Here is a 13,153-nt window from a genome sequence, read left to right on the forward strand (position 1 = left end):
CAGATGATCTGCCCGTCTCAGCCTCCCAAAGTGCTGGGACTATAGGCGTGAGACATCGCACCCGGCAAAAAAACAGATTTCCTTAAAGGTTAGACCCACCCAGTGTTTCCCAAATTTTAACTACATGGCAAATAGCTTAATTATTGCTTATTATGTTAATTTAAAAACACTGACCAAAGAATAGTTTTTGGCACATAAATCAAGTCTTACTGTTATCACTGAGAACTGAAAAGTTTGGGCCTTTTTAAATAAAAGGTCAAGGGGGTCAATTATATCATTTTAGAGAAAATTCTAGCATAATATCCTTCGTCTCAGTTTTAAAATATTTTTACTATCTTAACACATATTTCTAATATTCCAGCACCTATTTCAACTACAGTTAATTAAAACTTTTACGTTTTAGCATGTAGCTCACATTCTAACAACCTCTGCATACAGATCCAGTGCTATAACACTATAGATCCAGTGCTACAGAGCAGGTGCTCTACAAATATCTGTACAATGAATAACTACTTCTATGCTAGTATCAACTGTCACAATTATTTTCTTCCTTTAAACAAATTAAATTTTTAAGTAAACAACAATAAGGCACAACAAAAACTCTTAAAGATTAAATATTATTTCTATTATTGATATTCAGGATGTGTTATAAACCATCATTCCATTTTTATCTTACCTCAATGATTTAGTAATGTAAATTTTTAAGGGGAGGAATCAGTTTATGAATATCAAGAAGCATTCTACACTCAGATTTCTTCACAAGTATCCACTAAATGATTACTTAACTTTAAGGAAACTGAAAATAAACTTGGATGATGCACAGAAGAGAGGATCATAGAGGAGACTCTTAGATGGTGTACTGGGGGAGGTGGAGAACTGTTTATACATTCGCAAGTTGGTTAGGGAAAGGGAGGGTCACAAAGTGGACAGTCCATCCATCCCATATCAATATGCATGGGATCTAGCCCAATCTTCCCTATAGCTTTCAATGTGTAAGATTAGTGGAAGAAAAAAATTTTAAAACTTACTAGAGCAAACAAAAAAATACAAGAAAATATATCAATATATTAGATTTAACTATAAATTCCTAAACAATCTAAAAATAAAAATCCAGGATAATTACACTACTATTTCCTGTCCACCCGAAATTTCTGTCATGGACTTGCATCTTTCCTCCTCTCAGCTCTTCTCCACTGTAAACACTGTTATTTATAAAGCAAATCATACAACTATTTACATTAGAGTCAGAATGTTTTCATAGAAATGAATGGTTATTCTACAGAATTACGTATTTTCACGTATCTGGTTTGCGAGACTATGAGGCCAGTAGAAGTGATGATCTCATATTTAGATATCAAAGGAAAAGACTCACAAATCTGCTAAATGGTTGTGACACATTTTAACCATAGAGTGGTACACGGTGATTTTAAAAATTTAAAAACTGTACAATTCTCTAAACTTAAGGTTAAGTTGAAAATCAGAGTAAAAAATGAAACTAAATTCTGAATTTCATTAAATGCTCACAAAACTCCCATCAGACTCCAAAGCTAAAGAAGTTCCAGCTCACCACCTTTGGGGAGTTATACCAAACACATTTATAATACATTAATTTCTGTGTTTTTATAGTCTCACTTCACCTGCTACGCACCCTTAGGATGTAAGTCCCATTTAAGCTAAACTTACAGAGGAGAATAATAGTAGTGAGGTATAGGAAGGTCAGGTGACTATCCCAAGATGACACAATCTTGGGGTAAAGTGAAAAGAAGAGTACTGAAACTCAGTAAACTTGTGTTAAGCCCAGTACTCTCTCCACAATTTATAATAGATTTGTATTATCTTTATTAACAACAGAATAATTCTCTTTATTAAATTGTCAGTGTATTCCTTCAAGTGGGAAGAAACAACTAAATTTTAAAAGAATAAAAAGTTTTAACATAAACACAGAATAAGAGGCAATGTGAAGGAAAATTAAGTACTCACAGATAAAACACATGTTGTCACTAATGACATTTAAAGAAACAACTGTCATCTGCTAAGTGGATGAAAATACCCATTACAAAAGACTTTACATGAATATCTAAGTAGAAATTAATGCAGAATCTTACACCAGTTGCCTGTAGATGTTGCCTGAATTCATCCATCGTTGTGTTTGAGATGCTCATATCCCTAAACATTCCTTCCAGTTTTGACGTGAACTGACATCCACATTCAGTCTGTGGAGGAAAAACACAAATATACACAAATAAATGGTAGATGTTTCTATGAGAAAGTACAGAAAGAAATAAATTATTTCATGATATTGCTATCCCTGATAATCTTCCTGTAAATTTTTCCAACAGTTGCTCTGTGCCTGTGGTTATCAAACTTTAGGATTTTAAAATGCAAATTCCCAGATTCTTTCAGAGATTCCAATATACCCCCATGAAAGGCAGGGCCCAGAACTCTGTTTTTAACTAGCATCTCAGGTGATTCACGTGCAAGTATTCTATGGACCACACTTTGTGAAAAAGAACTACACAGCATAGCCTCTTTATTGTTTCCCTTTTACTAATCCTCCCTTCCAGGCCTCCATGAATGTATCCTGACACACCAACAGAAATTCCAGCAAACTCTGAATGTCCCTGAACTTGAACAAATGTTAGTGTAGTCTGTGTTCTTCTCCAAAACAATCTACCTTTATTTCTAGAAATAAACACTTAATAATCTACCAAATTAATTTCCAATCACGTTGTCAGTACACAATCATGATAAACCTCAGTTAGGTGCACTCTATTTCATCTAAAACACACCTTACCTTTAACTTAGATATCATGTTTTTTTCAGAGTCATCAGAAACACTTTTATTTGTGAGAAGTCTCCTTGCCAAGTGTTGTTTATAATAACGTTCAAATACATCTTTTTCTTGCATAAACCTAAAAAGGACCATTGCTTTATCCAATATTGTTTCTACTTCTTGTTCTGTCAGCTGCAAAATTAAGATGATGTAACAATTATACAATTTTAGTTCTACAAAAGCAGTACTACGGTTCATTTACAGCTTAAAAACACTACTGTTTGAAAACATAGATATCTGGTTGACAGACATCAAAAAAAGGGATACTGTTTGAGAAAGTGTCTCCTACTTCACACAGTAGCATCATTCTTACATTCTCATTTACTGCATCATGAATGAGGGGTTGGAGTGGAATTCTATTCCGTAGAGGGCTACCACTGAATTGGAGGCATAAGGTAATATAGCGCTGGGTTAAGGGATGACTGAGAACAGATGAAATGAAATTTTAGTCACAGAGATTATTTTATGAAGCCTTTGCATATGCAGGCAAAAACTTACACAGCCAAAAGACGGAATTTTTCATTTAAGCTCACTGAAAGCCTCAACTGTGCAAACAAAAGGCAATAATTTGTTATAATCCAAACAGTAAAAAGGCCATTGCCCTTACTTTATTTTTTTATTTCTATTTTTTTTTTTCTTTCGAGACGGAGTTTCACTCGTTGCCCAGGCTGGAGCGCAATGGTGCCATCTCAGCTCACCGCAACCTCTGCTTCCCGGGTTCAAGCAATTCTCCTGCCTCAGCCTCCCGAGTAGCTGGGATTACAGACATGCACCACCACACCCGGCTAATTTTGTATTTTTAGTAGAGATGGGGTTTCTCCATATTGGTCAGGCTGGTCTTGAACTCCCGACCTCAGGTGATCCGCCGCCTTTGCCTCCCAAAGTGCTGGGATTACAAGCGTGAGCCACCGTGCCCAGCTGCCCTTACTTTTAAATAAGGGCAAAAGGATTCTGTGGCAGGTTGTATTAATATATTTGAAAAACGGAAGACCAAATGAATGCATAAATTAATAGACTTTTCTATTCTGTGCATCCTTAGTGATTTTGTTTCCTTATTGCAGCTACTGCCTGTAAAACCTGTGACGACATGTTGCTTTTCCCTTTGGTGTCACAAATTCCAAAATGAAGTCAAAAGAGACCAATTCAGATGTGAGCATGTTTTATGCTTCAGTTGATTTTCTATGCTGTCGTGAGCTCCTCAGGTTCCAGAGATATCATATATCACAAAGGCTTGGAATTGAGCTACACCAACCATTTTCTGAGATCTACTCTATCTATGCCTTAATATTCTTGGCATCCAATTATTGTTTGACATATAACCTTCAGAACCAGATGAGAGCAAACAACACTCTCTACTAGAAAGTTTTCTAGTTCTTTATCTTCAGCATGCCTAACTCAGTCATAAAAATGACTGTTTACCAACTATAGCTGTGTAGTTGTTCAGTTTTTTTTTTTTTTTTGAGACGGAGTTTCGCTATTGTTGCCCCAGCTGGAGTGCAGTGGCGCCATCTTGGCTCACTGCAACCTCCGCCTCCTGGGTTCAAGTGATTCTCCTGCCTCAGCCTCCTGAGTAGCTGGGATTACAGGCATCCACCACCATGCCCAGCTAATTTTGTATTTTTAGTAGAGATGGGGTTTCACCAAGTTGGTCAGGCTGGTCTCAAACTCCCAACCTCAGGTGATCTGCCCACCTCGGCCTCCCAAAGTGCTGAGATTACAGGCATGAGCCACCACACCTGGACAGTTGTTCAGTTTTTTTGAGACAAGGTCTTGCTCTGTCGCCCAGCATAGAGTGCAGTCACGCGATCATAGCTCACTGCAGCCTTGAACTCCTGAGCTCAAGTGATCCTCTGCCTCAGCTTCTGGGACAACAGGTGTATACCACTGTGTGCCACTAATTTTTTTCTTTTTTCTTTTTTTTTGTAGAGATGGAGTCTCACTAAGTTAACAAGGCTAATTTCAAACTCCTGGCCTCAAGAGAGCCTCCTGTCTTGGCCTCCTCAAATGCTGGGATTATAGGCATGAGCCACCAAGCCCATCCAGTTGCTTGTTTTTGAAGCCAATTACACATTAAGTGAAATGTCTAACTACGTTTGGGCATGTCAAGTATTTCAAACAATATTTTTTAATAGACCATGGCACACATTCAAGCACAGCAATGGGTCATGCTTAATTTTTATCTGTGAAATGTCCTAATTTTACATATAATTTTATATCTTTAAATAAAATTAAATGTTATTTTCAAATGCATTACTACTTACCCCTTTGACTCCCTTTTTCAGCTTATCATCAATAAATAATGAGAGGTATTCAGGAGACCTGGAGTTGAGGTTGAGAAAATACTCAAAGTCACCCGCAATAGTTTGTTTAAAGAGACGGTCATTGTTGAATGATTCCAGGAGGAAGCGATCGAACCTACTCTTCAGATCCAATAAGCCCTTAGAAATAAAAACAAAATTTAGGACACATTATAATAATTTTTCCATAAATAATACACTTATGACCATGTATGTTTATCTTAACTTTGCTGGTAATAAACATGTATATTCATTTTTAAACTTATAGTTTTGATATTATTTTCAAGCCTATATCTAAGCCTCTATTAAAAATGTCAATGAGAGAAGTATTATAACTTCCATATATGTATTAATACAATGCAAATGAACCAAAGAACCTCCTCACTGTTTCTCATTCTCCTGTCTTGATGGAATGGGTTAGCCAGTGAAAAAAATTTGCTTAAAAAATGTACCAAAAAAAGCTGATTATGTTAAAACACAAAACATGGCACATAATTTATTCATAGTACTCCTTGAAAACAAAACATTTTCAAACAAAAAATACTTAAACCAGTTGTTTTTTCCAATATACTACAGTATACAAACATTAAGGCATACCAAAGAACCTCACATTCACTACTGAGGCTATCTAAACAAGGTCTTCATCAAGGAAGTTAAATGAAAAGTAGCAGCTGAATTTTAGCTCCCTGATATAAATACGCACACCTTGCAAAATCCTAAAATATGTAGGATAATTACAAATATTAATTTACTACTGGGACAATTAAGTTCAAAGTACACAATACACAGCATGGTAAAAGTGGCCTTTTTAGCACTTGTCAAAATGCCTTTATCATAAACGCAGAGAATCTTCTGGGTTTACTTACCTGGATATAGTCAACAGGATTCTTTCCTTCTCCTTCTTCAGAAACAAGAGCTTTACCTTGCTCCCTCAAATAGGAACTCATACACTCACACATTGTTTTCAAACCATTTGGCACACGACTAAATAACTTGTACATGCAACCAAGGTCTACAAATCAGAAAACACAAATTGGCTACATTAAAGATTAAAGAAAAAAACACGAAATCTCTGTTCACGCTATAATACTTAGAGAAGCTTATTTCTCCATTACCCCCATTTGCTGACCACATGACTATTAAAAAAAAACATATATTGATATGAAAACACGAAAAAGTAGGCTAGTTAATGGTTATTATTGTAATTTATAAAACACAACTTTTAGATGAGATGCTTTGAAACCATCAATTAAATGTCCTAGCAAATTTAAATTTACATGGAAGAGATGTCAAAAACCATAATAAACAAGTAATGTCACAAAAACATGGCAACTGCAGTTTTGAGTTCATAAATACTTTATCCTACATAACTCTAATACAGACCTAATGACACTACAAAACGTCTACAAAAAGGGTCACTAATTAAGAGGTAATTGGTAGTCCCTGTAATGAGGAAGAAATTTTAAAGCCAGTTTAAGTCTTATGGGTATTTCCAAAGGTTTAACTGATAATCATGAAAACAAATCAAATGAACTATACTAGGATTTACTTCATTACACCTCAGGTAAAGTTTTTATGAAATGTATAATATAAATACCACTTCTTTAATATTTTCCTGAGAGCAATCCCTAATGTTTCCCAGGTAGCATCCTAAGCCAATATCTGTACTTCAAAATTTGGTCTATCTCACTACACTTTTTAAATTTAGAATGAAAACTCTGGATCCTATCCATTTTTTAATATCATTTTTCACAAGACTAAAATACAGATTTTAAAATACAGTTTTCCCATATGTCTAGTGCTTCTTTGCAATAACAACTTACTGGGAGAACACAGTGTCAGAACTTTACAATGATAATTTTAAAAGTTTTACAATCAATAACTTTTTAAAATGGCATTAAGAGTTTCTAGATCAGAGGCTGACCAATGTTTTTTCTGTAAAGTATCAGATAATAAATATTTTAAAATGTGAGCCATAGAGCTCTGACTCAACTACTCTGACGCTGTAGCAAGAAAGTAGCCACAGATAATACATAAATTATTCAGTGTGACTATGTTTCAAATAAAACTTCATGGACACTGAAAATTTATATAAATTTTCATGTGTAAATACGCTTGATTTTTTTTTTTTTTTTAACAAAACTGGTAGTGCACCAGACAGGCCCTAATTTGCCTACCTTGGTCTACAGTTCTAAGAGTAGTTTAGAGCTTAAAGTTGTATATATTTTTAAAATATTTCAAAGCAAGATTTACAAAGTTTTACTAAACTTTATTTCAGTGACTTTCAGCAGCAAATTTTAGTTAGTTTCCATTAATAATATATGCCCATAGTAACCTACACATGGCAATTTTATAGCTTCTCACATACTTAGCATAAATTACAACCAAGTTTCCCATATTTAGAACAGGTATTACAAATGCAACAACAATCTATGGACACATACTACAGTAAATGTGGCACACCAAATACTTCTAACAAAATGGTTCACAACTTGTCTATTTCAATCCTATGTTGTTGTAAGTTTTGCTTAGATATTACATGTTGTGTATTTAGTTGTACATAAATTACTACAATTTCATTGTATTTAAATGTTGGGGTAAAGGGAATGTAAAAGTAAATGAAAATAATTTGGCATGCAAAAATTAAATATCATTATTTGTACATACACTTAATAAAATAATAAGATACTGGCAAGACACGGTGGCTCACGCCTGTAATCCCAACACTTTGGGAGGCTGAGACGGGCGGATCACAAGGTCAGGATATCGAGACCACCCTGGCTAACACGGTGAAACCCCGTCTTTACTAAAAATACAAAAAATTAGCTGGGCGTGGTGGCGGGCGCCTGTAGTCCCAGTTACTCATGAGGCTGAGGCAGGAGAATGGCATGAACCTGGGAGGCAGAGCTTGCAGTGAGCCGAGATCCCACCACTGCACTCCAGCCTGAGCGACAGAGCGAGACTTCATCTCAAAAAAAAAAAAAAAGATACCTCTGAACTTCATTTCATAGTGCTATCTGCATCTAATAACCAATCCAATTTATCCTCCATTCACAGTGAGAAAACTGTTTTTCATTTTCTGTTTTATGAGAATTTGGCTTCATAATGGTGAAGTTGGCTCTGCTATATTCTCAACAAGAGCAACATTTTTTCCAAGAGCAGGGCCTACCACAATTAGGACATTTTGCCACTAGGTTTCTAGCGGAAGCTCAGAAAAATTACCCCCCCAACCTTTTTTTTCTTAAGACAGGATCTCCCTCTGTAGCCCAGGCTGGAGTGCAGTGGCATCATCTTGGCTCACTGCAGCCTTGACCTCCCCAGCCAGATTCAAATGATCCTCTCACCTCAACCTCCCAAGTGGCTGGGACTAGGCATGTGCCATCATGCCCAGCTAATTTTTGTATTTTTCATAGAGACAGGGTTTCACCAATTTGCCCAGGTTGGTCTTAAACTCCTGAGCTCGAGCGATCCACCTGCTTCAGCCTCCCAAAAGTACTGAGATTACAGGCGTTTGCCACCCTGCCCGGACAAAAACAGGATTTTAAAATTTAATTTAGAATCACAGATAGCTACTGTGTTGTTGGAAACCTAAGGTACTAAATAAAGGAGAACTCTGGTGAGTACTATTATGGTATTCCTTCATTCACATAAGTGCTCGCCATGATAGGCATACCTGACACCTTTTACATACATCTCCACACAGGTTACAGAGATGCTGTAATTCAGGTATGCCCAACAACCTCTCCATCAAACATTTCCTATCCCCTAAGGTAGGTAAGAAAGCATTCATTCAATACCTAAACAGTACATTACATAATTTATCAATACTCATTTTGTTTAAGCAGGGCAAATGCTTTGCATAAAGTCCCAGTCTACCAGAGACCATTTAGAGAAGGGTCATCGAATTAGAACCCGTGGGGCAAATACAGCCTGCCATCTATTTATGTACAGCTCATGAACTAAGGATGGTTTTCACATTTTTAATGGCTGAGGAAAAACGAAAAGAATGCTATTTAGTGACACATAAAAATTATATGAAATTCAAGTTTCAGGGCCCATAAATAAAGTCTTATAGAAACACAGAATTATTCATTTGTTATTGTCTAGGACTATTTTCTCACTATGACTGCGTGGCTCACAAGCCATTTTATTCAACAACAAAAAAGCTTGCCAACCCCTGACTTGGACCTCAATTTTAGAAAACACAGCAAATATACTAGATGACTTCTGTTTTTTTGTTTTTTTTTTTTTTTTTGGCTTTTACAAAAAAGGTTTAACTGAAGAGTCTTTTAAAAAGGAAGCCTCTCTAGTTTTTTTTGTTTTTTTAAATTACATATAACTTTTCAGGGATTTCTCATATATACAAACATTTAACAATTTTAAAACACAAGGTAAGGATTCCACTAGAGATAAACATGGCTCAACTTCCCACCAGCTTTCGTTTTCCTTTCTCTTGTATCCTCCTTCTCTTTATAATTCTCCTTTAAAAATTTTTTTCATTCCCTACATAGCTCATGACCCCAACAGGCAATACGTATTTCTTTTACTAAAAAGAAGTGGATAAAATATTGCTTAGATTTCGTCTAGGAAGCAGGAGAACAAAGTACCATGTTTTTTATTTCCTAATACCATATAAGTGGTAAAGGCAAAGTTTTAAAACAAAGCATCAGAAACTAAGAATAGAGGATATGGTTATTGTTCTTTTAACTTGTAATTTCTTCTAGGATACTTGTCACAATTTTTTTTTTACCCCAGGAAAATAAATAGCTATAAAAAACAAATGTTAGTTATCTCAAAAATGTTCTTTACTTTTATGCACTCCTCCTTCCTCCTTTTCCATTCTGTAACTTCAGTGTTCCCCAAACCAATCTAATTTATCTAAGTATGTCAATATGGAAGACACAAATATTTTTGCATTTGCAGCACCCTGTCACAACTAAATCCCAAAGGAAAGTCTACAAAAATCTTAAGGTGGAAACTTAAGGTTTTAAGAGAATCACAAAACCCCAAGAGAGTATGTAGGACTAAAGAGAGCCCACACCCTTTGGTATACAGGAAGTACAGGAATGAATGAGGAGCTCATTGGGCTCACCAATACTATTACACCTTTTATCTTCTGGATTAAATGTAAAATGAGACTTAAAGACAGGAAATGCTCAATTCATTAGAAATATCTAAAATCTTCCTTAGTAAGACAGAATCAAGCTTGGAAATCCCATTAAAGTTAACAATGGAGACAAATTAACAATACACACCAAAACTTCTTGAAAGCTGATATTATCTGCTTTAATTGTAGGAAAATTTTTAAAATATCGATAAGGCAGAATAAGGATTTAATTATTTTTCAATCGGTAACACTTACCTTCTGTCTTTCCATTTTTCAACATATGTACTAGCCCAGAATTCTCCATTTCTACTATAGTCTTCATGTGCTTGGAAATGAGTTCCCTTTCAACCACCTTTACAATTGGTTCTTCCGTTGATTTGTCAAGGCAGTGCATCACTCGTTCTATTTCTTCATTAATTCTAGCTTCTACTTTCTTTATATATACTGAAGCACTATTTTCTGCTAAAAATTTCTGGCTTTCCATCTGCCATTTAAAAATATATATATTTTTTAAACATAGAAGAAAAGAGTGTTTTGCTTTTAGCTGGGTTTCTACAGTGTTTATAATAAATCAGCCTAAATAAAATAAGTACTATTAGCATTTTGTGTAATTTCTCATTACACGAAAGATTGATATAGTCTGAATTATATCCTTTAAAGCCTTTGGTATTTACATAATACTAAATTAAAACATTATCTGTAAGCAATGTTTTTCAAACTGTGCCAATGTACTCCAAAAAATAGCAGAAAAAGTATATACACGCCAGTGAGGGTCAAAAGCTTAGAAGCATCTGACTCCAAGATACAGTGGGACATTCTTTTTTGATTTGTTTTAATGTAAAATTATAACCAGAAAGATTCATCATGTTTATCATAAGCTTTGCTGGCATACTGCTGGTTAATTAAGTCTTCCAGTGCCATCCCACTCCCAGTCTCAAAGAGTAAACATGTACACTAAAGTTTGAGAATAAGAGCTTTTAAATAACTATTCATCTTTTTTTTTCTTTTTTTTTTTGAGACAGAGTCTCGCTCTGTCACCCAGGCTAGAGTGCAGTGGCGCGATCTCAGCTCACTGCAAGCTCCACCTCCCGGGTCCACGCCATTCTCCTGCCTCAGCCTCCCGAGTAGCTGGGACTACAGGCGCCCGCCACCACGCCCGGCTAATTTTTTTGTATTTTTAGTAGAAATGGGGTTTCACCGTGTTAGCCAGGATGGTCTCAATCTCCTGATATAGTGATCCACTCGTCTCAGCCTCCCAAAGTGCTGGGATTACAGGGGTGAGCCACTGTGCCCGGCCAACACTTTAGCTTCCTACTAATACATCTGTTTTGGCAACACTACAAAATTCCTACTGTTAACTGCTCAGGTAGTTACGGTTTTCAGGAAAAATGCCTTGTTTCAGTTACCTTATAAATACTACCTTATGTTTACTAGTACTCAATTATTGTTATCATCATTTCATTACAGATTAGTACCAGTTTAGCTTTACTTTTAGCAATTTAGTTGGTTTGGACCACTGTTGCCAATTTCTATCAATAGTACCATTGGCCTGTAATATTTTAATCAACAACCTTTAGGCAAATATGCACTACAGAATCATCCAAATCCTTATGTGTGTTTTACTAGTAATTTAAGTGACTAAAAGCCTGCAGATGAGACTTCGTTGGTGATGTACTGCTGTGAATTTATAGTACTTAAATAATTTATAATATTAGATATAGTAAAAAGTTAAGGATATTTCTAAGTTTACAGTTTTATAACATACAGTTGACCCTTGAACAACACAAGTTTGAACTGCACAGGTCCATGAAGTGGATTTTCTTCCTCCCCTACCACCTTAGACAGCAAGATCAAGCCCTCCTTCTTCTTACTCCTCCTCAGCCTACTCAATATGAAGGCGAGGATGAAGACCCTGATGATCCACTTCCACTTAGTGAACAGTAAATTACAGTTTATCTTCCATGTAATGGTGTTAATAACACTTTCTTTTCTCTAGCTTACTTTATTGTAAGAGTACAATATGCAATACATATACAAAATATATGCTAATCAACTGTTTATGTTATCTGTAAGGTTTTCAGTCAATAGCACACTATTAGTTAAGTTTTTGGGGAGTCAAAAGTTTTATGTGGACTTTTGACTACACAGGGGCGTCAGCGTCCCTATGCCCCACACTGTTCAAGGGTCATCTCTGTTATTTTAAAAACCATGTGTGTAAGTTCAAGCTCTTCAATTTGTTATCGATGAGTTGCTTAACTGGAATGGTCAGAATGTGAGGTAGGTGTGCTGATGGGCATTTTTCGCATACTCCCCTCCCTTAATGGGTCTCAGTTAAAAAAGGTCAAAATAGTTAAATTAGTAACTATATTAAATAACATTAAGAACATCTTAAAAGATTATTTATTTACATTTTCATGGATTACCTGAAAAAATTCTGCAGACATTTCCAAGAAAGGAGCCTCAAAATCTTCTTCATACACTGATCTTCCTTCGAGACCTAAAATCATTAACATCTGGCAAGCATTTCTTATTGCGCCTCTGTCAAAAAAAGTTATTATCACTTGATAATTAAATTACATTTAAAAATTCACATAAAAATTACAAAAAGGAGTAGGTAAAAATATCTTCAGGACATTTAACTCTTACTGAAGTGACCAATCTCCAATAGGCCACTCATGTAAAACAAAAGGATTTAGCCTAATTTTAAGTTGGAAAGCATATCTTGACTGCACAGCTATTTCTCTCAAGGTGTTCTAACTCTAAAATGTCTAAATATTTCTATGTATTTGAAAACACAGAGAGGCTGTTTATCTGGAAGAAGGGAGAGAGGGAGATAGGCAGATTAAGCTGTACTGCCAGACATGGGTCCAATATACAGCTACTCCTGGGCAATATAACTTTTTGCACTACATGGAT

At 35.6% G+C, this 13,153-nt stretch overlaps 1 protein-coding gene across 3 annotated transcripts in view; it reads right to left on the reverse strand.

Moving 5' to 3' along the window:
- CUL3 (cullin 3) overlaps nt 1-13,153 on the reverse strand; it is a 111,528-nt gene that overhangs the window by 26,992 nt on the left and 71,383 nt on the right. For all 3 annotated transcript variants that reach the window (XM_034955274.3, XM_034955275.3, XM_055109144.2), the window contains 6 exons: nt 12,661-12,775; nt 10,493-10,721; nt 5,997-6,142; nt 5,095-5,271; nt 2,795-2,965; nt 2,106-2,213 (listed from right to left, as the gene is read on the reverse strand). In XM_034955274.3, the coding sequence (XP_034811165.1) occupies nt 2,106-2,213; nt 2,795-2,965; nt 5,095-5,271; nt 5,997-6,142; nt 10,493-10,721; nt 12,661-12,775 (946 nt within the window). The remainder of the gene's footprint in view (nt 1-2,105; nt 2,214-2,794; nt 2,966-5,094; nt 5,272-5,996; nt 6,143-10,492; nt 10,722-12,660; nt 12,776-13,153) is intronic.

This window comes from Pan paniscus, chromosome 13 (assembly GCF_029289425.2).
Source record: "Pan paniscus chromosome 13, NHGRI_mPanPan1-v2.0_pri, whole genome shotgun sequence".
NCBI lineage: Eukaryota > Metazoa > Chordata > Mammalia > Primates > Hominidae > Pan > Pan paniscus.